Below are 26,766 nucleotides of genomic sequence, written 5' to 3' on the forward strand. Positions count from 1 at the left end.
GTATTTATTTATTCCATACGCAGGCTCAAATATGTCTATATATACAAATAAACAAATATACACAATTACACAACATTCATCTATTAAGAACAATTTCTATGTTAAAAAAAAAGAAAGAAAGAAAAGGAATTTGCACTGTATACACCAACAAAAGTTATTTTGAAAACTTTTAAGATTATTTGCATTGTTTCTGGTAAATGTATAAACATATTTTTTTAATGATGTAATATTTTACCTGGGCTTGTGAATTGTTAAAAAGGGTCTTCCAGAACTGTTGTCATATCAGGCACATTGTATAATACTTTTTTAATAAAAAGCCCTTTTTGATTGTCAAGTGAAATTATTTTGGTATCTAATGATATAAAATGGAAGGGCTCTTGCATGAAAATATGCAATAAAGTGGCAGCTTTGAGATGGTGAGGCTCATTACAACTTTCTACATCAACTTGTCAGAAACAGCAATAGAGGTCTGCTGCACTGTAGGCCAAAACAAGATATGAAGAACTGATCCAGACTGAGTCTGGATTAAATAACAGATCATGAGAATACTGTTAGAAGAGTCATACAGAATGAGCTGACTGTTAACCTGAATTTTACGTTTAAACATTAACCTAAACTAAACAAAGATTCCCTTCTGTCAGTTTAGTATAAACAATGATTGTTTTGGGAAGTGTCAGAAAGGAATTTTCAATGAATATTCATCTTTTTAAATGGGAGTCATCTCTGTGTCGCTCAAGTTCATTTACATGAAATCCCCATTTTCCTTGATTCAGCTCAATTCTGAGGCTGTGCTGGAGGTCAGAGGTGAAGCTGAAGCAGAATTTAATGACTTCACCACCAGTCCGGTACTAAGGTCCAATCCTCTACCCTCCTTTTCCTATAAAAAAGAAGATTGAAAAAACGAGTTTCTGCCACAGCCTACTAGCACATTTATGGCTTTTGTTCATGGTAGTAGCCAATGTTTCATTGTAGTAGGTCATTACTTTTCAGATCATTTTATTATAGCCAAGAATTACATTTGAACTAGGCAAAACAGCTTTTCTCTAAACTAGAAGAATCTGAATTCACATTATTTTACATTATAAATCATATCCTAAGGTTAAAGAAATAAACAGATTTTTACTTACTGTTCTATAATCAATGAACATCTCTTTGAAAGCCATAAAGTCCGTGAAAGTGAGCAGCATGTCAAGTATGTCACCTGAGACTTCATCTTTGTGCTGTCTAATTGGGGGGGAAAAAGTAAAGGTCATCATTATGGAATAATTTTCTATGCAAATGTCAACATATGTAAATACCTCCATCTAGTGGTAAAATATGTGTATTACAGTAAGAAGACTTTTTAAACCGGGTTCCAGGGAATCGCAATGGGGTGAGAATCACAGGGTTCCTCACGATACGATACATGGCTCATGATACAGCAATTCTGCGATAATCAATATATTACTAGACGGTCCTATAATGATCACGATATATTTCAAACTATGAAAACAAAATACCTGTGAAACGATTACATTTCCCCAAACTTTGGGCTTAAAATAGTCTGGGTAAACCCAGCCTGATCTGGTGGCGATTTAATTTCGCCCTGCAGCTCAGTCTGGAAACCTGTACATTCATTTCTACTGCTTCTGTTATACTTTTGCAGGAACCAATGACAGACTGGCTTATCTACCTGGTGTGCTATTGGCGGGTTTAACACGATGATGGGTCATTGCCTGTTGATCACGCCTCTTGTGGTCTGATGTGTTGAAGGACTATTCAATTGCGTACAGTCATTCAAATAATGCTTGTTTATCATGTCTCTTGTGTAGTAGAAAATACAGAGCATACTCCCCAGACCAATGTTCAATTTTAAATTGAGCTTAGTCTTGTAATAGCCAGACAAAGCATAAACTGGCTTGGGCATCTATAATTTTACTCACTCTGCTGTCCGCCATCCCATTGAAAAAAGTTTTTCTTCAGGCCGGTTAACTAATGTTCACGTTTCCCTCATTCATGTGTTGAGTGCCACTTTGAGGGGCCATGAAGTAGCGATGCTGATAGAGCAATGAAATCTATTTAGAGCACCTTATTCTATTAGTTAAAATATCGGCGCCAGTGTATCAATTCTCATATCGCATATAGAAGGAAATCGATATATTGCCCAATCAATATTTTGTCCCACACCAGGCCCCAAGGGAGTACTAGTTTAGAGAAAAAAAATTCTATAAATATATATGTATACTGTAAGTCTTTATACAAAGGATCCCTCACATTACATGATCATATTTAGGGGCCCATGGCACCTAAGACTGAAAACGCCTAAGACTGACTGAGACTTGGTTGCTATTGTCTGTATTGTCTATTTTGAGATACCTTGTATTGACAGTCACTGTCACAGCCACTATACTCAAGTTTAGAAAAGCTGATGAATTTGGCATACTTAAGTAAATGGGTGAAGGAATCCATGTTGAATCCAGGAATACGCTCTACCAACTGTTGCTCCAGATGCTTTTCTAGGATTTCAATCTGAAATTGCAAAAGAATCATAAATGACAGTTAAATATTTCCATCTCAACAAGGGTCATAAATGATTTAATCATAAATGATTCAAAAAAGCTCAAAGTATCACATACATATTCGTTAAATATAGGTGTATAGCTGAGTTTATTCTCCTCAGAGTCATCAAACTCAAGGTAATATTTCTCCATGAAAGACTGCTGAAGATATTGGAATTCATCCTCTGTGGAGAAAATGACGTGTTAGAAATAACTATTTCACCCTAACCATAATTTCACCTAAAACCATAAGAAAAAGAAATAAAAAAATTACATTTTTACAAACAAATTAAAACTAATTAAAGGAATAGTTCACCTAAAAATGTGTTGAAAACTAGCCCATGATTTACTCACCCTCATGTCATCCTAGGTGTATATGACATTCTTTTTTCAGATGAATACAATCAGAGTTATATTTTAAATATATATATATGCTTTCAAGCATTCGAATGGCAATGAATGGCTGTTTCTGTTTTGAACATCTATCCATCATAAAACTGCTCCACACGGCTCCAGGAGGTTAATAAAGACCTTCTGAAGCAAAGCGATGTATTTGGATAAGAAAAATAGCACTTTTATGATGGACAGATGCATTTATATGGACTTCAAAACAGAAACTATCATTCACTGCCATTATAAAGCTTGAAAGAGCCAGGACATTTTTTTTATATATATAACTCTGATTGAGATTGTTAATCTAAGATGGCTTGAAGGAGAGTAAATAAAGGAGTAATTTTCTTTTTTGGGTGAACTATCCCTTTAAGTAAATTGTTTGCACAAACATTGACAGATTTTGTAGATTCACCCTTGTTAAAGACAAATTCTACTAGATTATATTCATAATTTACAGTTGTGGCCATAAGTGAGTTAAGTGATTTAAAATAATAATAGATAGATGAATACCCATTATAATATCCTCGATGTTCCCAATTACCATGTCAAATTCTGCATCAGCATCTGATGACCTGGAGAGACAAAATATTATGGATAAAAGTGAAAATTTCATAAAGTTTCATGCATTTTTATATCTTTATAACTCACTTTGAAACAGCAAAGTCCTCCTCTTCCAAATTCTGCATTTCCACTATGTTCTCGTCGCCACTCAGCAGATCTTTTGGGTAGAGATAAAAAAGAAGAAGGTGTAAATAACGTTACAAAATGTACAGAAATAATTTTAAATATCCGCGACAGATATGATCGTAATCATGAAATTATTCTGCCAGATTTCAGTAAGCTAGCTGGTAGTAGTGCAGCAGGTGCATGGCTGACGCACTGAAGCTTTAAAGAAGCAAGGACAGTAGTCCAGTCAAACGGTTGGTTTCGTGACATAGGAGCTACAGTCGACTATTTTTTAACTGGCACGTTTATGGATATTTTAAAACAATGAATTACCTGTCTCATGAGAATCCATCATAAATCGCCCGAACGTTCTTCCTGAAGTCGCTGCTGCCACGGCAACGGGAGAACGCGTACTTGCTCGAAATGTGTCCGGTAGAAACAACTTTCTTTTCATTTAGTTCCGCCACTTTGACCTAAAACAAAAAAAGATGCTGCTATTACCGGACCATGACAGAGGCTTTTAGATGTTGCGGTTAATTCAGCCTTTTCTGGTTAATTATCTTTTAGTAAGTTAGGCGATAAGTGTTTCAAGTTGAACGAATTTGATAAGATCATACCGGATCACACCAAGAGGCACCACTCAGAAACTAGGTCAAATCTGTCATAATTTTAATAATGACCTGCTTTATAGCGGAGAGGTATGAAGTCATGTTTATTTATCTGTGCTATCATGAAATATAATCGAAATTATTAGATATAGCCATTTTGTCTTATTTCGACACACTGTGGAAAAAAAATACATTCATAACTTTTCAATGCATATTATTTATATACTATAATAAATAAATATAAATATTATTTTAAAATATGTAAAAATGTACAATAGATTATTTTTTATTTTTATTAATACAATACTACAACAACCAAATTTATAAAATGTACGACATTTGGTACATTTCGTATGTACATGTTGTGTACTGAATATAATTATAGGCTGTACTATATCTTTATTTTCAATACAAAATGTCATATTTAAAATAAAATAGAAACAATGGTCACACTGTGAATGTGTGACATATCCAGTGTAAGACAAAATATATAAAGATACTTATTTTGTTCTTCAAAATAAGTTTTATTTGTTGGTGTAGTTTAAACCAGTGTATGATCGCAAATACACATTTTAATGCAGCTGCCTAACGACTTTCCTTGTTTTGTGTCACGTACATGACGTCACTCAGCGTCGGCCCGTGACGCTGCGTCTCTTTGTTGGCCCAGCAGCCAGCGTCGCTCCTCTGTTGTTGTTTTCTCTGCTGCTGGAAAAACTGGAATGCTAGCAAGCTAAATAAGTACTCTCGTTTTGGTTTGCTTTATCTGCCAAATAACACACATCGAACTTATCCCACTTGGCGTGTCGCTACGTTAAACCCGCAACCCAGTCATGGACTCAGACGAGGGTTACAATTATGAATTCGACGACGAGGAAGAGGAATGCAGCGAAGACAGCGGCGAAGATGAGACCGCGGACGACACCCTGGAGCTCGGCGAGGTGGAGTTGGTTGATCCCGTTGTGGCCGGGGGAGAGCGAGACGACTGCGGGGAGACGGGAGGCAGCGGCCTCGGGCCCGGGCAGGATGAGGAAGACTACCGCTTTGAAGTTCTTACCGCCGAGCAGATCCTGCAGCATATGGTGGAGTGTATCAGGGAGGTCAACGAGGTCATCCAGGTAAGTGTTTTCAGGGCACCCCCTGGGCTCAAATTGTCCTGGAATACCCGTCATAACAAAAGGGGAGATTTTTACATCATTCTGGCAAACTTTGCCCCCCGTTGACAACACAACAGACATGAAAAGCCACCAGTTGTCCTTAAAACCAAAGTGAATGAAAAGACAGTGTCGTTACGTCAACAGGATAGATATATGCTCATAATAATCGTTATGAGGGAGCAGGTTTGCGTCAATCCAGTCATTTCCCTGTCCTTAACATATCCAGTAATGACATAAGATGCTTAACTAGCTTCTAATTCACCTGCATATAAAATCCTGCTGACATGTCTCCCTTTAATGTACTTCGTTTAAACAAAAGAACATTTGTATTGCCAGAAGGTTTGCATCTGAGCATATGATAAACCAAGTCACATCAAGGAAATAATAATGTTGTAAATCTCTCCATTTTATTAGACCCCCCTTGTTCCTGGTCTCACTAGCTTAGGAAGCTAACCACGAGCAAATAGCCCCAGTTTAAGTACATCAAAAACTGTATTGCGATTTCTTCTTATGTGTCATATGTATTCAGGGCTGGTTATTGATATTCCGAAGAAGGACGTGTCCTCTTTATTATCTGTTTAGCTGGGATATGGGTTAGGTGGCGTTAGCGTGTGAGTTACCTAGTCTTAGTTGCTCCCGACAACAACATGGCGGAGCCGATGCTTCATCATGGCTGGTTATGTTTGATTAAACAGCACAAAAATAGATCATCAAAGTGAATTTGAGTCATGGTTGATGTTTTCTTTCTTCTGCAGAATCATAGCCACAGGCTGTTTGGAGTCTCGTGAAGCTCGACATTTTACTCTGCTAACCGCAGTTTTGATTGTTTTGTTTGCTGGTTAATTTACAGATTTTGCGCTAATTTATCAGATTTGCTCCTCCTATGCAGTCAGCAAACGCCTTTTTATGCTGTTATTGTGATAGGTTGAAGTGGTTGATGCTGTGGCTCATTATAGTCTATTCTGTTTATTTGTCCCAGTACAGTGCTAGCCTACTCAACTGAATCCAATGAAAATTCTGGTTTAGTTCAGGAACGTCAAATTGGGGTGGTTGCGAAATTCTGAAGATTAAGCTTTTGTCTCCTCGTATCCCTCTGAACTGTCAGTATACACTTTGATCAACTTTTTTGTGTATTGTATTGAACTCTATTGTCTTAAAAATCATATCATTGCTGCTCTTTGAAGCATTGTCCTTCATGCCACAAACTCCAAGATGGCCTCGCAGTTTGTGTCGTTATGACTTAATAGATTAAATCCAATACATATAGTTTTTTCCCCCAAACCAGGTTAAGTTTAGGGTCAATGGTAGGTTTAGGGGTTAGTATTTGTTGTAGCGTTTTGTAGGCATTCAGCCCTGTGATTGACATTAGTAATTAAGTACACATATATAACAGCAAAGGTTCTCCCAAAGTTTTGTTCTCCATTCTGGCCCTGAAGGAGTTTTATTTCCTTGCCACTGTTGCCTTTGACTTTTGGCTTGCTCAGTTGGGGACACTTAAATTTCAACTATATTACAGAGTTACTGATATGTGCCCGCATTGGCACTACATGATAATTGAAATTAGCTGGATAACCACCGCTTTCTCCAGAGCGGCTGTACAGCCGAATCAAACTGTTGCATTATTTTCCTGTTAACACTGAAGCTGCTTTGAAACCATTTGGACTTGTAAAAAGCATATATATAAGGATTATTAGGAACACCTGTTCAGTTTCTTATCAATGCAATTATCTAATCAACCAATCACATGGCCGTTGTTTCAATGCATTTAGGGGTGTGGTCCTAGTCAAGACAATCTTCTGAACTCCAAACTGAATGTCAGAATGAGAAAGAAAGGTCAGTTAAGCAATTTTGAGCGTTGCATGGTTGTTGGTGCCAGATGGGCCAGTTTGAGTATTTCACAATCTGCTCAGTTACTGGGATTTTCATGCACAACCATTTCTAGGGTTTACAAAGAATGATGTGAAAAGGGAAAAACATCCAGTATGAGGCAGTCCTGTGGGCTAAAATGCCTTGCTGATGTCAGAGGTCAGAGGAGAATGGGCTGAATGATTAAAGCTGATAGAAGAGCAACTTTGACTGAAATAACCACTCGTTACTACCAAGATATGCGGTAAAGCATTTGTGAAGCTACAGCAAGCACTACCTTAAGGCGGATGGGCTACAACAGCAGAAGTCTCCACCGGGCACCACTCATCTCCACTACAAATAGGAAAAAGAGGCTACAATGTGTTCTAGCTCACCAAAATTGGACAGTTGAAGACTGGAAAAATGTTGCCTGGTCAGATGAGTCTCAATTTCTTTTGAGACATTCAAATGGTAGAGTCAGAATTTGGTGTAAACAGAATGCGAACATGGATCCATCATGCCTTGTTACCACTGTGCAGGCTGGTGGTGGTGGTGTAATGGTGTGGGGGATTTAAATTTTAAATTTATATTTATATTTAAAATATTATATGCGTATATATACATATATTAGACAATATACACATATAGTACACATTATAATAGATAGAGGATATTCAAATTACTAGCGGTTATTTGGGTTATAATTAGTATTATAAGTAATAACTATGTCAATAGTCAATATTAGTTGTTTTCCTGAAAAATGATTAATTTAGCAATGATTTAATGATTTAAAATGTATTAAATCAATGTGTAGTTTATTAAATTTTTTGACTTGCATCAAAATTATAACTGATCTGTAAGAATAAAGTTTAACTAACTGTATACTTTATATAAACTATAGTATAACTATATCTGTCTACACATACTTGCTGTATGTAAAATGATTTATGCTTTTGTCTCATTACAGAATCCTGCTACAATCACTAGAATATTACTTAGTCATTTCAACTGGGACAAAGAAAAGCTGATGGAAAGGTAATTGTTCTCTATGGTCTACTCTCAATTCTATCCCACCAGATTATTAGTCAGCTAACACCTGTTTCTATTCAATACTGAACAAATCTAACGTTTATCTCTTTGCAGGTACTTTGATGGTAACCTGGACAAGCTGTTTTCAGAGTGTCATGTTATAAACCCCAGTAAGAAGTCTCGGACACGCCTCATGAACACAAGATCGTCGGCACAGGACATGCCATGTCAGATCTGCTATCTCAACTATCCTAACTCGGTTAGTGAGCCCAGCGTAGTTCCCTTTTCTTTGCCTCTGATTAATCTATTTTCATTGCTGCTGTGCTGATAGTTATTAGCAGACTTGCACAGAATCTGTGCCTGCAAATAGATCGGCCATCGTTCACATAGTTGTGCACATCCTCTATCCCTGGAATGTTTTTTGATGGACAGTTTGGCTAATTTGATTATACTTTAAGTCAAAAAAGTGTGTTACTCTCAGCTCTATTTAACATGTACTACTGTAAAGAATTTTTTGGAAGTCTCTTAAACTCATCAAGACTGCATTTATTTGATTAAAAATAAATCAGAATTTTTTAAAAAACATTTGTAAAATGTAAAACTTTGTTTTAATACATTTTAAAATGTAATTTATTAATTTGATGGCAAAGCTGATTTTTCATCAGCCGTAACTCAAGTCTTCGGTGTCACATGATCCTTCAGAAATCATTCTAATATGCTGATTTGGTACTTTAGAAACATTTCTTATTGATAATTATATGATAATTAATATAATAAAAATATATTTATCTTATAAAATTTTAACTGATATCATTATCCTCGTTAATATTAGTTGAAAAATGTGCTTCTTTATATTTGGTACTCTTGAACTTAATAGAAAGTCCAAAAGAACAGCATTTATTTAAAATAGATTTTGTTTACTGTCTTTGTTAAAATAAAAGTATTAATTACTTTCATTTAAAAACAAATTGGACCTCAAACTTTTGCACAGTTGTGTATTTACTGTATTTAAATCCATTCTAAAGAATAGATTTATATCCATAGATTTCCTCCCAAAATCATTGCATAAAATGCAACGTCTGCAGATTCCATCTGTGGCTGTTTATTTCAGTAGATCTGTTGAATCGCTTAGCAGTGTGAACAGATTGTTTTTACCACATGGATGGGATGCATTGTGGGGTGTGTGAAGGTGGTATGCAGTATTATTTTGACACATCTTGTGTTTGCCACTCTGTGCTACACACTACAGTGTCTCAGCCATCAGGAAGGATTTCTAATGAGCTCTTTTTGCCTGTAATCTCTTCACTGGATTACTCAAATTGTATACAAAGCAAGCAGCCGAGGAGAGGAATGGACTAGTCTTTGTATTTACAGGGAACCTTGAGAAATCTTGTGTGTCAGAGAAAGGATAGATTAAGTGTGTCATGTATGCAATGCATGTATTGTTTTGATCAGCTTTGTCATGAGAGACAGTGGCTGTCTGAAAGGAACTCTGGATTAAACAGTAGGGTTTTGGAAACTGTTATGTTTATTGCTTTGAATTGTGACTATTTAACTGGAATAGCAACCACTGACATTTCCCTTCTCACTGCTTTTCTGCTCGAAGTAAAGAATTAGTTGGGGGTCACATGATACAGCTAGCTTCTTTAGGAAATGTAACTATCATCAGTTTTATATTGAGAGTTCTGTTTAACTAAGAGCTTAATCAGATTGCGGGTCTCTGCAGTTTAGCAGTTTATTGGGATGATTAATTTGACCCAAAGTCAAATTGAGATTTCAATGTTTATGTGTTGCTTCATAAAGCTGGCCACCACTCTGCTCCCATGAGATGTTCCCTAAATACCATTAGTGCCGTCTGCACAGTGCTGTTAAACTACTTGTGATGTTGTTGTAAGCAATACTCTGCTTGCGTCAGTCCTACCACAAATATTAAGCTGATTTGTTCTTGCCTGTGTTGTCTGTTGTCCCAAGAGAGAGAACCAGGCATTTACTACCAGGGGGCCTGAGACTATAAAATGCATGACAACGGGATACTTTGTAGGAGTAGTAGATAATCACTATGGCTGACTCTTCTGTCACCTGTTCAGTCAGAACTGCTCCGTAAGATCCTTATCTGAGCCAAAACAACAGTGTTGTTTGTTGTATTGATCTGTTGAAGAGAACAAGGCTCATTGTATTTCATGTGCACACAACACTGGATAGCTAGCCGTTAGATTTGTTTAATTGTTGTTTTTTTAGCTTTAATGTATTGCAGTGTTTGTCATTTGTATTCTTGTATATTATAGTTCCTTATTGAGTCTCTGTTGCAAGATCCACCCTAAAATAAAGAATGACATTCAGTTCTTAGGCTATTCATGTCATGATATTTAGGGCTGGGTAGGTATTGACAAATTTCGATTTGATTCACAAGCTCCCATTTATATTTAGTACCAATTCCGATTTAATATGTTTGTATCGTACAGTATGGCAAATTTTCTCAAGAGAAAAAATAAATCTCTCAACTTGTAAACTATGCAGGGAACCCCATTTGGTTCATTAATATAATATTAAAGGTTAAAATTAAAGGCACAGTACGTAAGATTTTTAAAAATAAAATATCCTTTAAAAAAACCTTTAGAACAATGTTATATATTTTGTTGACTTGTGATATACTTCCCAAATGTTTCCAAGAATGTTTAAATCCAGAGAAATAAGCAATTTTAACCAGGACACGGACTGTATCTGTGTGTCACCTATAAATGACATCATAAAAGCGGTGGAGTATCCCTTTAATATATTGTGTGTTTAATTACACAAGGGAATAGAGCCCTGCACGGGCCTCAAATCTAGGTCCTTGCCCAGCCCTGGCCCAAGACGCTGAAGCCTGCCCGTGTCCGACAGCTTATCAAAATTCTCGGCCCAAGTCCGACTGGAGCCCATGTTTTTATTTTTTATCCTCCCCAAATAGTTCAGTTTCATTTTAATTGTCAAAGTAGTTATATTTTGTTTAGTTTCTTTATTAAGTTAAAGGGGGGTAAAATGCTGTTTCATGCATACTGAGCTTTTTACACTGTTAAAGATTTGGATTCCTATCCTAAATATACACAAAGTTTCAAACACTAAGTTGGACGTTTGATGGAGTATTTCTGTGTCAAAAATACTCCTTCCGGTTTCTCACAAGTTTCGGAGAGTTTTTTTCGGGTATGGGTCCACTTGACGTCAACAGAGCAGAAGGTCCTTGTATGGGTCGTACGGGCTCTTCTCCCGGTAGGGTGCGTGCGCATGTGACTGAGGCGAAAGAGCAAATGCACGCCCATAAACACTGCTCTCAAGGTGCAGATTCACTCGTCCGTGCAACACTTATGGCGCGCCGCACTCCACTTTATTCCTATGGGTGACATCAAACGACTTTAATGCGCCCGCACAGCATTCCGGGAAGGCGGCGCTGCATTTGAACCGATTTGAACGCAGAAATGACGAGAAGCATCACAACACGCTTTGGTCGTGTCGCAATAGTGGATCTCCACCGGTCACTGCTGTCACAGGACTTCAACAAATCAACAAGAAGTGTGTTTTTGACGGAGCGGCCCCAGCGATAAAAGTTCGGCCTGCTTTGGAAGCAGGCGTTGAGTAAAACTGCTTCAAATGTCTATGCTGTTGGCTATCGTCGTGTGAGTAAACATCAGTAAATGTTTGGTGTATGGTGTGTGTTTAAATACATTTGTTTAGCTGACTAATTTGTCAGTTTGTTTATTGTAAAACCACCCAAACATAAAGCTAGGCTAGGGGACATTCTCACAAAGCTTCCTTATTCAAATGCGCTAACGTTACTCCATTGTTTTTTATACACTATCTGACAGGCAAAACCGTTTTTGCTTGCTACTGCTAAGGTTTAGTCGCATACAATAGTCCATAAACCAAATCATGTCCTCATAAACTGCGAGTAAACGCACACAAATGTTGACAGGCCACTAAATACAGTACATACCACAGAGACGGACGTCCTGCTGCTGCTGTTTCTCCTGTTCAATTTATTTCATCCTCCGGATCTGATTCTGGATCATATCTGTATTAGTAGAATCTGATTGCTAGCCATAGTTTATTAGAGTAACGTTTTCTTTTCCACGCTTGAGGATGACAGCTTTCAGCAATCTCTCGTGCAGTAGCTGCGCGTTCGTCATTCTTTAGCTCCGCCCACACGATACGCCTCTAGGCGCTCGTTTTTTTCCGGAAAGACTCGGTACAGCCTATCTTTCTTTTATAAATATAATAAAACTAAAGATTTTTCGGAGATATGAAGGATGCAATACTTGAACTCTTGAAGCATCGAAAATACATTTTGGTCCAAAAATATAAAAAACTATGACTTTATTCAGCATTGTCTTCTCTTCCTTGTTCCTTCAAAAAGATTCAAACGGTGTGATTCGGGTCGCCAATGTCACGTGATTTCAGCAGTTTGACGCGATCCGAACTGCTGAAATCACGTGACATTGGCGACCTGAAGGAATGCTCGCTGATACTGCTGCCGTGGCCGCAGACTCTAAACATGATAGTCTTGACAGTCTCAGTATCATGGTCTCATGTTGTTTCCACCAGCGCAGCACATCTCATAGTTTCTTTAAATTAATGAATGTCTTAAATATAAAACGAAGGAGAAGCCTAAAAAAGGCCCGAAGCCCGGCCCTAGGAGCATAAGAAAAAGTCAGGGCCCGTCTGGCTAGGGCAGAAATGCAGGGCTCTACAAACTGTTTGGATGCATTCATCAACAGAAATCTAATCATTGTTATATAGCTCAACACAGTTAGTCTTATTGTTTAAATCTAGTTTTCTTGATTTACTGTGAGTACCATGTTTTACCATGACTAATATCGATCTTGCGCACTGCAGTGTGCAACAAGTTTCTCCTAGTAGTCGCTGAGCGAACACACAGAGTAGCATTTTAACATAATTCTCACCACACACAAATGTTTCTAATATGTTAAAACAGCACTGCGTTACCCCACATATGCATGACTGGGAGAAGCAGAAACAGTCGTCTTGTGCATAATAAAAGCTCAGCGAAATCAAGGCGTCATCAAGCTATGCCTTTGTTTTGTATAAGTTACCTCCAGCTGCAAAAATTACATAATGTGGCTATAATTGATTTGTATAGGCAACATAGTTTATTTACAAAGGGAAGTTTTTATAATATTTTTTCATGACATAATTATGTTTCTATTCATTTTTTTATATAATTTAAATGGTGGCTGTCATAAAAACATGACTACTTTATATATTGACAAACAGGTTAAGTAAAAATGCAATGAATATGAAATATAGTGCATATATTTATCAAAATGCTCTTCTCTAGAGTTCCTTTTTCTAGGTGACTAATGAGTTTATGGTCACTGAATGGTTTTTCAGAGGTAAATGTAATGTAACTTGACATTGTATACCAGCTGTGTTATTGATGTCTCTGCTGTTGAAACACGGTTTGAGTGACTACATCAGACATGATATACATTTCAGTAAGTCATTCTATATCTTTTAGCATACCTTCTGATGTTTGTGACTCATGAGTTCATGTGCAATTTGAACTGATGCAATCTGTCACACCTCATTAATAGCTCCAAAATGGCATTTATTGTTTGAATTTTGTAATAAAATTGATAGAATTCAAAAGCTGAGACTGTTTCATTTCAAAAGTAACCATGCTTATTGTTATGTATTGGATGGGAGGCATGCTACAATGTTTTGTTGTTTCATCAACTGAAAACCACATAGAATGTCGATAAATCTATATTTTTAACCCAGCCCTAATGAAATTGTATTAAAAAATTGCACTGTTCTCAGAACTTGTCGTTATTTGTAACTTTGGATTTTAAATGTGGATTTGGTGTCGGCTGTTCTTTTGCAGTACTTCACCGGTCTGGAATGTGGGCACAAGTTCTGCATGCAGTGCTGGGGCGATTACTTAACCACCAAAATCATAGAGGAAGGAATGGGACAGGTACATATTCCAGCTCTTAGTACACATTGCCTTTAGATTGGGTTGTTATGATACCAAAATGTCAGTAGTTCATACCAATACTAGTGAAGTTTCATGAATCTTAATGCCACAGCAAAACTAATAGGAGCACCTTTATTTATAATCAATCAATCAATCAATCAATTTAACTTTATTTGTATAGCACCTTCCAACAACCAAAAGGAGGACCAAGGTGCTTTACATTTAAAACAGAAGAACATCTTCAATAAATAATATATTAATACATTAAGCAATAACCAAAGGGACAGTTACACAAAATACAAAAAAATTCAAAGCAACACAGGGCTACAGTGTGTTAAAGGCCAGTCTAAATAAATGCGTTTTTAACCTGGACTTGAACATGGCCAGGTCTACAGGTAAAGTGTTTCAAAGTTTAGGAGCAGCAAAAGCAAATTAACCATAAAAAGTTGAAGATGATGAATAATATACATTACAGTTGTGTATATATACAAGTCTCATGTTGGTAAGATTTGTTGTATTTTGTTTCTGCATCGAGGATGCATTTATTTGATCAAAATACAGTTAAAACTGTAATTTTGTGAAATATAATTTCCATTTTAATTAAATGTTTTATGTTTTATATTCAAATGGTATATAAATATATATTTCATAATATTTCGGAAATCACTCCAATATCCTGATTTGTTGCTCATAAAACATTTATTATTAATATCAATGTTGAAAACAGTTGTGTTGCTTAATATCTTTAAAAGCCACACTTTTTTTTCTTTGCAGGATTCTTTGATGAATAGAAACTTTAAAAGAACAGAATTTGTTTGATTTTCTTTTTTGTAACATTATACATGTCTTTACCGGCACTTTTGATCAATTTAATGAATCCTTGCTGAATAAAAATGTATTTCTTTAAAAAGAAAAATCTTACCGATCCCAGACTTTTGAATGGTAGTGTAGCCTTCAAGTACTTCTTAATTAAGTCAAAATTAATATTCCATATGTGAATGTTGCTTCCTTAATATTATAAACATATAACATTGTCTAATGCACAAATCAAAGGTTTTGACACACTGTTTTTTTGTCTTGACCGTTTGTGTCTCATGAATATAACCGACTTTATTTATGACATTTTGACCATGAACTGCATTAGACAGTTCATGCATGCAGCCAAATTCCCATTAGGTGCAGACTTTAGAGAGCACTCGCGCTTACACAAATACACACGAGAAAGCAGCCCATCACTTTGACAGGCTGATGTAAATACTGCAGTGGTTTTGTTTTTAGCTACTTGGCTATTCACAATGGCTGTAGCAGCTTTTTTTTCTGTGTCAACTGACATTTTTTTCTGTTTCTTTGACCTATTGTAACACAAGCTTGTTTGTTTCTTTTCTAGACCATTTCTTGTCCTGCTCATAGCTGTGATATTCTGGTGGATGACAACACAGTCATGTAAGTGTTTGAGAAATAAAGCAGTATTTTTTCTCTCTTCCCTTTCTCTCTCTGGTAACATCATCTTTATGTAGGCATTAAATAAAAGTAATATGTTAATCTCAATATACAAATATTTTCAAAGGATAGACAACGTCCTCTCCCTTTGTCTTACATCCCCATTGCTCATGATTTATAAAGGCCTCATTGGATTCATTCTTAATTGTATGTTCTAAAGTATATTATGGCTATCCTAGATGAGCTGATTTATATATGAGAGTTTATTCCTAGTCAGAAGTAGGACACACTGTTTTGCTGGAGGTGTGAGTCACAACACGGCACCTCCTGTCAATTCGGTTAGATTAATTTGGATTCCCACAGCTGTCTTAACCTACATATGATCTCCCTGCTGCCTTTGTGATGCAGGTAAATGGTCTGATCCTTTTTATATGCACCTTGTGGCCCTTGGTGGATAATAAGTATATCATGTAGAAGCATGCATGTCTTTTTTTGTATGAACTAAATACATCTCAATTCTTTTAACAGGCGACTGATTACAGATTCGAAAGTGAAGTTGAAGTACCAGCATTTAATAACCAATAGTTTTGTAGAGGTGGGATTTCATTCAATTCTATTTATAGTGTAATGTGGAATTTTTAAAAAACCTAAATAAAAGCTTTAAGATGTTGGCTAATTTAAAATAAGATGTGAAATACATTGAAGAAATTATTATTGGCCATTGAATGTAAGCAAACTTGTGATATTGACTGTGTACTATTTGTACTAAAGGTCAAGTTTCCTTGCTTTTATTGAAACCAGACATTTCTCAAATCATATATGGAAGTTGCTTCACTTGTGATTTGTAAATTCTGTTTATTTTGGTCTCTTTCTCTGTAGTGTAACAGACTGTTAAAATGGTGTCCAGCACCTGACTGTCATCACGTTGTCAAAGTACAGTACCCAGACGCCAAACCTGTTCGGTGCAAGTGTGGTCGGCAGTTTTGGTAAGACACTGACTGAAGTGCTAATGAGATCAAATACTTTTGGTACTTGACCTCAGATCAGGTTTAGGGCTTCCAACAGCTCAGGGAAGACCTGATCAAGCCAGTGACACTAGAACTCAGGAGACATGTTCCCTAGATGGCACTGGTAATCTTATCCAGCCATCAAAGCAAAGACTCATTAGAGACATTAGAGGAAAATGTGGTATATATACACACACACGCACGCACTTCTAAAAGAGATTGTGTTTTTATGTTTATGTTTGTGCTAGATGAGAGAGTGCTCATGTGCTCTCAATTCATTTGCAGCTTCAACTGTGGAGAAAATTGGCACGATCCAGTGAAGTGTAAGGTATGTTGAGGCTACATTGTATTTTTTTTAAACCTTAAGATCAACTAGAATTGCACAGCAATGCTATCAGTGTTTATATATAAATATATCGAGTCATGGTTTTATGTAGAGTCAAGCTTTTTTATATTCGACAATGGCTTCTTTTCATAGTTTAGTACATTTACTTTTTCTGGCTGAAAAACCTGGATTGTACATTGCTATAAATATTGTTTATTTATTTTTACATGTGAATACCAAAAGCCTGTATGTGCAAAACACCCACTCTGTCTGAAAATTGTTTTATAAGTAGAATGCACAATTGCATTGCCATTGAAGGTGGGGTAGGCAATTTCGGAGAGGCTAGCAATAGCAAGCTAGCTTTGAAATCCTAAGAACCCACCCCTTCCTTTCAGAGTGCTCTCCAAAGCCACAATTCCTCCAAAACATGATCAGAGTGGAGTCTGCAAAACGTCACGAGACAGCGTTCAATGACCTCATGCCACAAAATGCATAACATTACAATGTTAATTAACGTAAATGATAATGCTGGGTATCGATTCAGATGTTCCAGTTCGATCCAATTTCATTTCACAAGCTCTCAAATCAATTTGATTTGATTCGATTCAACTCAATGAACATACATTTAATTAAAAATACTATATTTATAAAAAAAGAACAGTGAACATACGTTTACAAGTGGGTAATAGAGAGAAATTAAGAGCCACAAACCTGTATATTACATTATTATACACTTGGTTTCATTAAAACAGAACCCATCTCTGTATTTCAAATGCATACAATTGTTACATTTTTAATGCACGACTAGCTTAAAATGCAACTTAATTTAAAATATATATATTTTATGTTTTGTTGTTAAAATGTATTCAATTGTATAAAAGTTAGTTTTTATGGATATTTTGATATATTTATTCTAAAACAGAAAGGATATTGGATGATTTCCAGCAATTTTTAGTTCACAACAAGCTTTTCTTGCATTTTGCCCCCCGTTGTGTGCAGTGTTGCCAACTTAGCGACCTTGTCGTTAAATTTAGCGACTTTTTTTCAAAAAAGCAACTAGCGACAAATCTAGCGACTTTTTGGACAAACGTCAGCTACTTTACAAATGTCACCACACAGTACTGTCCTGCGAGTGTGAGGTCTTGCTTTCTCCCTGTCGTCACCGGCTACATTTTGTGCAGACTTTAGCTACTTTCCTTGGAAAATAGTTGGCAACACTGGTTGTGTGCAGTTACTTTTCATATACGAGAAGTGTGTTCATATCTGGACACAAGTATTTGCCATGGTGACAAATAACAATACCTTAATGTGCTGACTTATGTGGACTAACTTTTATTTGTTTTGTGGTTTTTATGATGTTTATAATAATTTTTTTATTTTATTTGAGGAAATCTTTTTATAATGTAAACTATTAGGTTTTAATTATTGGTCCTGCACTGATATATGTGCTAATATATGTGCTTAAGTGAACTCCTAAGTTTAATATACTGATCATAATTCGAGGCAAGCATTCACGTGTATGTGATCTATTTTTAGCATTTGTGTGCTCGGCTGTGGGGGTGTTGCAATGTCTGGGTGATGTCTCGTCAAATGGTTCCATTTGCTAGATGGCAGATTTGTAGTATTATGCCGCCTTCACGTGCTATCGAAATTATCGTAAATAATAATCGTAAAGAGTTTCTGAGCTAAAAATAGCACATGAACGCCACTGGGAAGTTCGGAAATAATTTTGATACCCAAGTTCCCGAGATGGACGTGGCATAACCGTTAAAAATGGTGGATGGGAGACAAATTTCTGCAGTGGCAGGTGTTTTATTCGTTTTTTTCCGCAACAGTTTCATTGTCTTGTCTTGTTGTTAAAGTACATATTTACATAAATAAATAATCATTTGAAGCATATTGTGTATTTTGCATGTTGTTGACCATCATTCAAGAATAGTGACCAAGCTGACTATCTAGATAGTGTGGTAAAAGTAGCTATACAATAGGATGTATGCCTGAAAACTATTCCCATTAAAGTCTTTACGCAGCCTTATCTTGTCTACATTATGCCTTTATTGTGAAAGTGATTATAACATGATTTCGTGTTGTGCTGCTATGTTTGCCAGTGATTCTATGATTTTCTGGGGAAATGGCTGAAATGGTTATAGTGTTAAAATAGCATTTTCCCAAGACGCACAAAAGTATGAACCTGACGTCCTCCATTCTTTCCGACAACAAAGCACCTGAACATAACAAGCTCGTAATCATGACTTCTGAAGTGGGAAGTATGAAACTTCCGATAGCACGTGAAGGCAGCATTACTACAGCATTTCACCTCATTACAAACATCGGCAACGCACCGGAAGCCGCCATTTAATCACTGAATAAATAATAAGAAAGACAGGCACGCCTCGTCAAGGCAAATAAGATTGTGACATCTAGTGGAGAATACCAGTAATTACATTTACAATAATCTTGCGTTCAATGTTTGCAAAAAATATTTGTGGCGTTTGAGAAATGAATAAATACCGATCTAAGGATGTGAATCAGAGTAGAGATCTCTTAATTACGGTAGTTATGGTGTGAAAGCAGCAAAAGCTTGCGTTTCTAGTAAGTTGTTTATGAAAAACATTGCCTTCCCTACCTTTAATAGACATCCTTTCTGAAAGGACAGCATTGACATTTACAGTGTAGAAATCAGGGAAAATGTTAATTTTGTATGGCACGTTATTTCTATCTGAACAAAGAAAGCTAGCAGTCTGCCACCTCTCCTACTCTCAGCATTAAGAGGCTCTTCAGAGACTTGTCTTGTTATCGTGGGGGTAGTCTTGGCAAAAACAAAGGAATCTTCTAGTCCCTTGTGCTTCTCATATGGGTATTACAATCATCTTCCATTGAGAGAGAACATTTAACCCTTCAAGCTCATAACTTCCTGCTCTTGTACATGTTTGTATGCAATATTCTGTGTCATGAATACCTCACATTTTAGTTGTTGCAGTGAATTGATTCTTGTATTGTCCACTGATGTTATTTTATGTCTTGATCCCAGTGGTTAAGGAAATGGATTAAAAAATGTGATGATGACAGTGAGACATCAAACTGGATTGCCGCAAATACAAAGGTCAGTGGATTCTCACTGTGTTGTGGTGAATTTTTCTCTGTGCCATCTGATGACCCAGATGAGTAACAGCCGTTTTGCTGTCGTGTTGCAGGAATGTCCGAAATGCCATGTCACCATAGAGAAAGATGGTGGCTGCAACCACATGGTCTGCCGGAACCAGAACTGCAAAGCAGAATTCTGCTGGGTTTGTCTGGGACCCTGGGAGCCGCATGGCTCTGCTTGGTAGGTTCAGATATTTTTCTTTTCTTTGTAATAAATTTAGAATTTTAAGATTTGTTTAGTTGTTTAAGATTGCAAAGACTTCAAAATAGTACTTCATACCCTTTAAGCTGTTAGTATGAAGAACATATCAGCAAGGATCGCAATGGTTCCCAAACTGGACTTGTATGCTTTAAGGTCAAATATGAGCATTCAAAGGATTCTGTGAACACTCCACTCCATGTTTTCCATGTTTCACTCTGCACTGGTGAAAGTAACCGGATCCCCCCAAAAATGTGTTCTGTGTTGGTGATCCACTGCAAAGGTCTTTCATTATGTTTGCTTTTTAATGTTATGAAATTCTTGTCACATTATTTAGACAAAAAATAAACACTAAATAGTACAAATTTCAATTTCTTTTTTTCACCCCAATAATAAGAAAGTGACAACTCCCTGAACACTTTCTCAGATTTACCGTAGTGCTACTTTTCTACCTTTTCCCAAGGCAACGTTTACACATGCACGTCTGGGATCAGTAGGTCCCTCTTAAACCCGAGAGCTCAAAGACTAGCTTTCCCCTCCTCCTTGTTCCATGCAGTCATATGTTTACAAATCACTTGCAAACATCTTAGGAAAAGCTCAAGTGACTCATTCAGCTGACGACTACTGAAATTCTGAAATTTAATGTTTCACATGTTCGTAAACTGTTTTTGTTGAATCTTACTTTTGTTTATTGATGTGCAAAACATAAGTGGCTGATAGAACTAATTCTTGGAATGTGTTCTCACCCATAGGTACAACTGTAATCGCTATAACGAGGACGATGCCAAGGCTGCCCGGGATGCTCAAGAGGTAAATAATGTCAGTCCATTTGTGCTAGTGTTCGAACATGCAAATTTTGGTCTTAAATCTTTAAAGATTTTCCAATCCCATGTTTATATGTGTTGCGCAGCGTTCCAGAGCAGCCCTGCAGAGGTACCTGTTCTACTGCAACCGCTACATGAACCACATGCAGAGCCTGCGCTTCGAGCACAAGCTGTACGCCCAGGTCAAACAGAAGATGGAGGAGATGCAGCAGCACAACATGTCATGGATCGAGGTGCAGTTCCTGAAGAAGGCCGTGGACGTGCTGTGCCAGTGCCGCTCCACGCTCATGTTCACCTACGTCTTTGCGTTCTACCTCAAGAAGAACAACCAGTCTATCATCTTCGAGGTAAACTGGAGATAGTCATTTGTAATATCATTTATTGGATTGTGTTGTAAAAACGTGGAAAATCTGTCATTTGAAATGTTTGATGGTTTATGTGCCTGCACACAGAATAACCAGGCAGATCTGGAGAATGCCACCGAGGTTTTGTCTGGATATCTGGAACGAGACATCTCCCAAGATTCTCTGCAGGACATTAAGCAGAAAGTACAAGATAAATACAGGCAAGTGTACAAATATAAATATAAATATAATATACCAGGAACGATTGGCAAGTGTAAGGATTAGATCCGGTTTGACAAGAGCCAAATTGTGATCTGGGTCACCTGGCCCGTGTGGTCCGATCGAACAGACAAGCTACTGTAGCTCAAATTGCTCAAGAAGTTAATGCTGGTTCTGATAGAATAGTGTTAGAATACACAGTGCACGCAGACTAGTCAAGGGGCTCACGCTGACCTCTGTCCACCGACAAGAGCAAGCCATCAGAGCTGGACCACAGAGCAATGGAAGATGACCTGGTCTGATTCACATTTTCTTTTACATCAAGCTGATGGCCGGGTGCGTGCGTGGGTTGCTTACCTGGGGAACACTATAGCACCAGGATGCATTATGGGAAGAAGGCATGCCGGCAGAGGCAGTGTGATGCTTTTGGCAATGTTCTGCTGGGAAACCTTGGGTCCTGCCATCCATGTGGATGTTACTTTGACACGTACCACCTACCTAAGCACTGTTGCAGACCATGTACACCCTTTCATGGAAATGGTATTCCCTGGTGGCTGTGACCTCTCTCAGCAGGATAATGCGCTCTGCCACAAAGCAAACATGGTTCAGAAATGGTTTGGCGAGCACTACAAGTTTGAGGTGTTGACTTGGCCTTCAAATTCCCCAGATCTCAATCCAATGGAGCATCTGTGGGATGTGCTGAACAAACACCAGATACCTCAGCACACCTTCAGGGGTCAAGTGGATTCGACGGGTCAGGGTGTTTTGGCAGCAAAAAGGGGACCAGCATAGCCATAATGCTATGCATGATTGGTGTATGTGTGTATATGTATACACAGACACACGCACACACACATATAAAAACAAAACAATCAATCTGATAGCACTAATAAATGTAATAACTTTGACACCCCTAAAATATTTTTTTTCACAGTCCCTCTAACTCCCTAGACCCCAGTTTAAAAACCACTGATCTAAGGCAGTTTCTTTTTCCTTTTTCATTCAAGGTTCTCGCGTTCATCACGTTCTCTGGCCTTGTTGTTTTGCCCTGCTCTACCACACTCTTCCTTTATAACGATACACGTTTTGATGCTCCTGTGTGCAGATACTGTGAGAGCAGACGGAGAGTGCTGCTGCAACACGTTCATGAAGGCTATGACAAGGACCTGTGGGAGTACATTGAGGATTGAGATTACACCTCCACACCACAGACTCTCTGAGAGAAACTCCACCCACTAGAGCGCTGATGCAATGACAAGAGAGCAGCACAGACCTCTGCTGCCTCCTTCCTGGCAAACCGCCCTGCATTGCATAATTTTTTTTTCCAGATTTTTGTTCCATGAAAAGCATAAGAGTAAATTATATTTAAATGAGAAAGTTAGATAATATTAAAAATAAAAATATTACATGTTCATCAGTATTGTTAGCAGCGTGAAGCGCAAGACTGAGAAATCCAACAAAAAGGCATCTTCCTTTTGCTCGCATTGTAAGATCTTACCATCGGAAATCTTTTCCCTTCTTATCAGTTATGTTTGTGGACGTGTTCTGTTTGACTTTATTTTATATAATCTTTTTGTGTGTGGAAAATGGACTTTGTTTTCAAAATGGCTTTAATTCTGACCATGTCTGGCGAGAGCTGTGTTTGGGTTGCTGAATGTTGAGTGGTTGATTGTAAGGAGTTGACTTTTGGGCATACAGATGTTAGTGGAATAGGACACAAAAAAACACCAAAAAAAAAGACAAAATCGGTATTTTTCAATTTGTAAATAATGCATATGCATGGAAGTTAAAGAGTAAGAGTGGCATGTGTTTGCATCATTTTTAAAAGATATTTATCTTTACAAATATTAAAAAAAACTGTATATTTGCTGTGTAGATTTGAGTGTCTTTCCTATCTTGGATCGCCCCTCTAAAGAGGTTTGGACTTGACATGCTTGACGTAAATGGGGAGTCTTTGTGTCTCCCTTCGCTCCTCCCCTTTGCTCTACAGGGACGGAGCAAGGCTATATTCTGCCAAATCGAGCAGATCATGCCAAGGTGGCGCGTTTCTGCCGACTAGAAGTCTTGTGGGAGCCTCTGGCTTTACATTTGGAGGAAATGGGGATAGTTTAATGTTTGCTGCTTTATCCAAGATTTCAATTTTTTTCAAACAGAACAGTGGTTTCCTCTGCTCTGCCTTCTTTGCTGTTATTCTCCTCCTAGGTAGATTAAGGATCGTATGATTTTAAGAGTTATATGAATAATTTCTGAGAGCCAAACTGAGTGACATTCACTCATATAACCTTTTATATTTTTTCTTTTTGTCTCTCTGAAGTTCATTCTTCGTCCCTGACCCCGGCTCGAGGTTCTTTGTCCGGCCAACATGCACGTAGATTAAATTGGACCCATGGGCCTGTTGCGCTGCTTTCTTGACATTTCTGTTGTCAAGTGTTCTGACTGAGCCATTGACAAACAGGGTTAGGCATTTTCCACATGTTCCATTTTTTTGCACACTGCAGAACTAGTCAGAAGCCACTGTTATCTCCACACTGCTTTACTTAATTTAGTGTAAAATAATCACGTTTGCACCCGGGATGGTTTTCCAAAGGGCCGTTTGAGTCATGATATAGTTTGCAGGGAATATGTGATGTAACCTTCGTACTGTGATGTTGCATTTGTGTACACTTTTTTCATGCAAAAATGTACAAATTGTGTGGGGACACACCGTGACCATCATTGAAGCACTGAGACCCACTATTCAGGGGTACAGGGGTTCCGGGATAGACACAGGTGGGACGGTGTCATTGTAGATCAAGTTGGCATATTCAGACAACACCAAAGTGTCAGTCTCAAACTGGTGATTTTTTTTTCCCCCTCCCTCTGTTTCTGATGGAAGTGAGAATCATATATTGGCTTTTCTTTTCTTTTTATATATTTCAAATGTGCGCCATAAAAATAAATGTCCTAAAATGCATTCTTCATTTAAAGTAATATCATTCTCTTGTGTTTGCCTATTAATCATTTTGCTTTGTGTGCTGGGAATGATTGCAGTTTGTTTTCATGTTAAGTTTTGAGTGCTGAGATGGTCTTCCAGGTATTAACATATATCATTTCTTTTTTAATTGAGAATTAGACATTTCATGCAAGCATATTGCAGAATAATAAATGGATAATCTTGCAAGTTTGGCTACTTATTTTGTAGGTCCCTGTAGTTTCCATTACATTGGGAAGCACGGTGTGATCTGCAAAAACTTGGAATGGTTTTACTGACCCTGTATGCAGTTTTGTGTGTGTGTGTGTGTGTCTCCTTCCGGCCTGTTTGCTTCTCAGTTACGCCTATTCGATCATGTCTGGTAGTTCATGAGCATCCAAAATTAACATTCAAGGTAACAAAAAGCAGCTACTCTCATTTTGTTGAGACATCCAAAAACTTTTAATACTTTTCTACATGTATCCTTTCTTTATGCGATTAATTTTTTTTGTTTTGATTTCTTGTATACATAGTGTACAAATGTGTAAGAAATTAGTTGTTCGTTTTGAAGAAAACAAATATTAAAGTGCAAAATATTGCAGACATTGCTTTAGTTTGTGTGCTTTTGTCTTTATTTCAAGCTAGTTTGTTTGGTGTATCTGCTGGCTTTGACTGTTTGCCATTAACACAAGCATAACAATCCCATTCGACGGATTATGCAGTCCACAAATAAAGCTCACGGATGTCGTCACTTCACACAGGTGGAATACTTTTGCGAGTTTAATTTCAATGTTCACACAATGAAAATATCCACTAGAGGGAGACAAAGCTTAACTGATGGGACGATAGTAAAACATGGCTTCCGGAACTGGAAGATATTGCTCATTGTTCAGGTATGAGTCGATTAATCGGTTCTACCTTCTCCTCTACTTTGTGTGCCATGGTCCATGAGAAACATTATGAGCTAGCAACATTTACCACCAGGTTTGTAGAATGTTGAGCGATTTGTTTTTTAAATTAACCTACAAGACACCTATTTTTAAAGAATTTATTCTTTTGCTTTAAACAGATCCAATCCAAACTAGCATAATGACTATTTTTATTTCAAATAAATACTGTTCTTCCGAAACATCAAAAATCCTTAAAATATGTATTTGAATTGGCATGACGAAGTAGAATTAAATTCATAACTATTAAAAGACATTCCACACACACAACAGAAAGAATGTGTTGAATCACACATACATTCAGTGTTAGGAAGGTTACTTTGGAAATGTAATTGCTTACTGTTATAAATGACCCATTATAAATGTGGTTTGGATTACTTTATCAATGCAAAGCAATTTACTTTTAATATGATTAGTAACTAATTAAATATTTTAAGTCGGTAATACAACAATTACATTCATTTTGTAATTTAATAACACAATTTCATTACACGCATCTACACTTTAAAAAGACAGTATCTACTTTTAAAAATGATGGTAACAATATTACACATTTCAGTATTACACTGAGTGTTAAAACGCGTAAGGCGAAGCTTGAATTTATGGGTATGTCCCTCTTTGGCTAATGTACTTTCAAGATGGAGGAGGAGCAACATGGCGACCGGCATTCGAACCCCTCACCCGTATGTATTTTCAATGGCATATTATAAACTTATGAGAATACTTTATTACTTGAAAGAAGTAAATATAAATTCATGAGCACATATTTTTGAAAGAAGTACGTGTTTTTAGCTAAGACTAAACTAAAAAAATTACACAGTGTAGCTTTAAGGATGTTTAATAATAATACAAATAATTGGAATTGAATTGGAAGTCAAATAGATTTATTTTTTAAAAAAGTCAGGTACAAAAACATAAAAACGAACAATATAAAAAATTACTCTGTAAACAGTTACACATCTACCTTTAAAGCATTCCTTTTCATCCCGAATGCTTACACGTAATTACCAACATGTCAGCAGCTGGGAATGTTTGCCAACAACTTCACTGCAAGTACTGAAACATTACTGACACCAGAAACACAAAAGAAGAGTTGAAACTGAACACACACACACTGCTTACATACCACATGACTGACCACGCAAAATTCATTCACAACTTAAGTCA

The 26,766-nt window shown here is 37.1% G+C and overlaps 2 protein-coding genes across 4 annotated transcripts; one reads left to right on the forward strand and one right to left on the reverse strand.

The window, feature by feature from the left end:
* Positions 1-109: 109 nt before the first annotated feature.
* On the reverse strand, positions 110-4,920 carry arl2bp (ADP-ribosylation factor-like 2 binding protein). 2 transcript variants are annotated; one of them, XM_067420465.1, is made up of 8 exons: positions 4,821-4,920; positions 3,930-4,069; positions 3,579-3,648; positions 3,441-3,502; positions 2,616-2,722; positions 2,423-2,508; positions 1,128-1,224; positions 111-877 (listed from the first exon to the last, which is right to left on the reverse strand). In XM_067420465.1, exons 2-8 carry the CDS (start codon positions 4,048-4,050, stop codon positions 770-772), a joined length of 651 nt encoding a protein of 216 aa, XP_067276566.1. In that variant the 5' UTR covers positions 4,051-4,069; positions 4,821-4,920; the 3' UTR covers positions 111-769. The 2 variants fall into 2 exon arrangements, with proteins under 2 accessions (XP_067276567.1, XP_067276566.1); XM_067420466.1 differs by lacking the exon at positions 4,821-4,920 and having other exon boundaries at positions 110-877; positions 3,930-3,966.
* arih1 (ariadne ubiquitin-conjugating enzyme E2 binding protein homolog 1 (Drosophila)) lies at positions 4,852-25,265 on the forward strand. Of its 2 annotated transcripts, none has more exons than XM_067420463.1 (14): positions 4,852-5,319; positions 8,171-8,238; positions 8,347-8,491; positions 14,108-14,200; positions 15,588-15,643; positions 16,169-16,235; positions 16,520-16,626; positions 16,933-16,975; positions 20,004-20,075; positions 20,167-20,297; positions 21,068-21,134; positions 21,226-21,486; positions 21,592-21,704; positions 22,808-25,265. In XM_067420463.1, the coding sequence occupies exons 1-14, from the start codon at positions 5,035-5,037 to the stop codon at positions 22,890-22,892; spliced, it is 1,593 nt and encodes a 530-aa protein (XP_067276564.1). In that variant the 5' UTR covers positions 4,852-5,034; the 3' UTR covers positions 22,893-25,265. The 2 variants fall into 2 exon arrangements, with proteins under 2 accessions (XP_067276564.1, XP_067276565.1); XM_067420464.1 differs by having other exon boundaries at positions 4,853-5,319; positions 21,068-21,125.
* The last annotated feature ends 1,501 nt before the right edge of the window (positions 25,266-26,766 follow it).

Source organism: Pseudorasbora parva, chromosome 16 (assembly GCF_024679245.1).
Source record: "Pseudorasbora parva isolate DD20220531a chromosome 16, ASM2467924v1, whole genome shotgun sequence".
Taxonomy (NCBI): Eukaryota; Metazoa; Chordata; class Actinopteri; order Cypriniformes; family Gobionidae; genus Pseudorasbora; species Pseudorasbora parva.

Bases quoted from the DNA above. Each gene is read 5' to 3' on its own strand.
- arl2bp (XM_067420465.1), bottom strand. From the start codon at position 4,050: ATGAAAAGAAAGTTGTTTCTACCGGACACATTTCGAGCAAGTACGCGT. The intron at 3,649-3,929 runs GTAATTCATTGT...TCTACCCAAAAG, and splicing joins GATGGATTCTCATGAGACAG to ATCTGCTGAGTGGCGACGAG. The intron at 3,503-3,578 runs GTGAGTTATAAA...TTGTCTCTCCAG, and splicing joins GAGGACTTTGCTGTTTCAAA to GTCATCAGATGCTGATGCAG.
- arih1 (XM_067420463.1), top strand. From the start codon at position 5,035: ATGGACTCAGACGAGGGTTACAATTATGAATTCGACGACGAGGAAGAG. The intron at 14,201-15,587 runs GTACATATTCCA...TTTCTTTTCTAG, and splicing joins TAGAGGAAGGAATGGGACAG to ACCATTTCTTGTCCTGCTCA. The intron at 21,705-22,807 runs GCAAGTGTACAA...TCCTGTGTGCAG, and splicing joins AAAGTACAAGATAAATACAG to ATACTGTGAGAGCAGACGGA.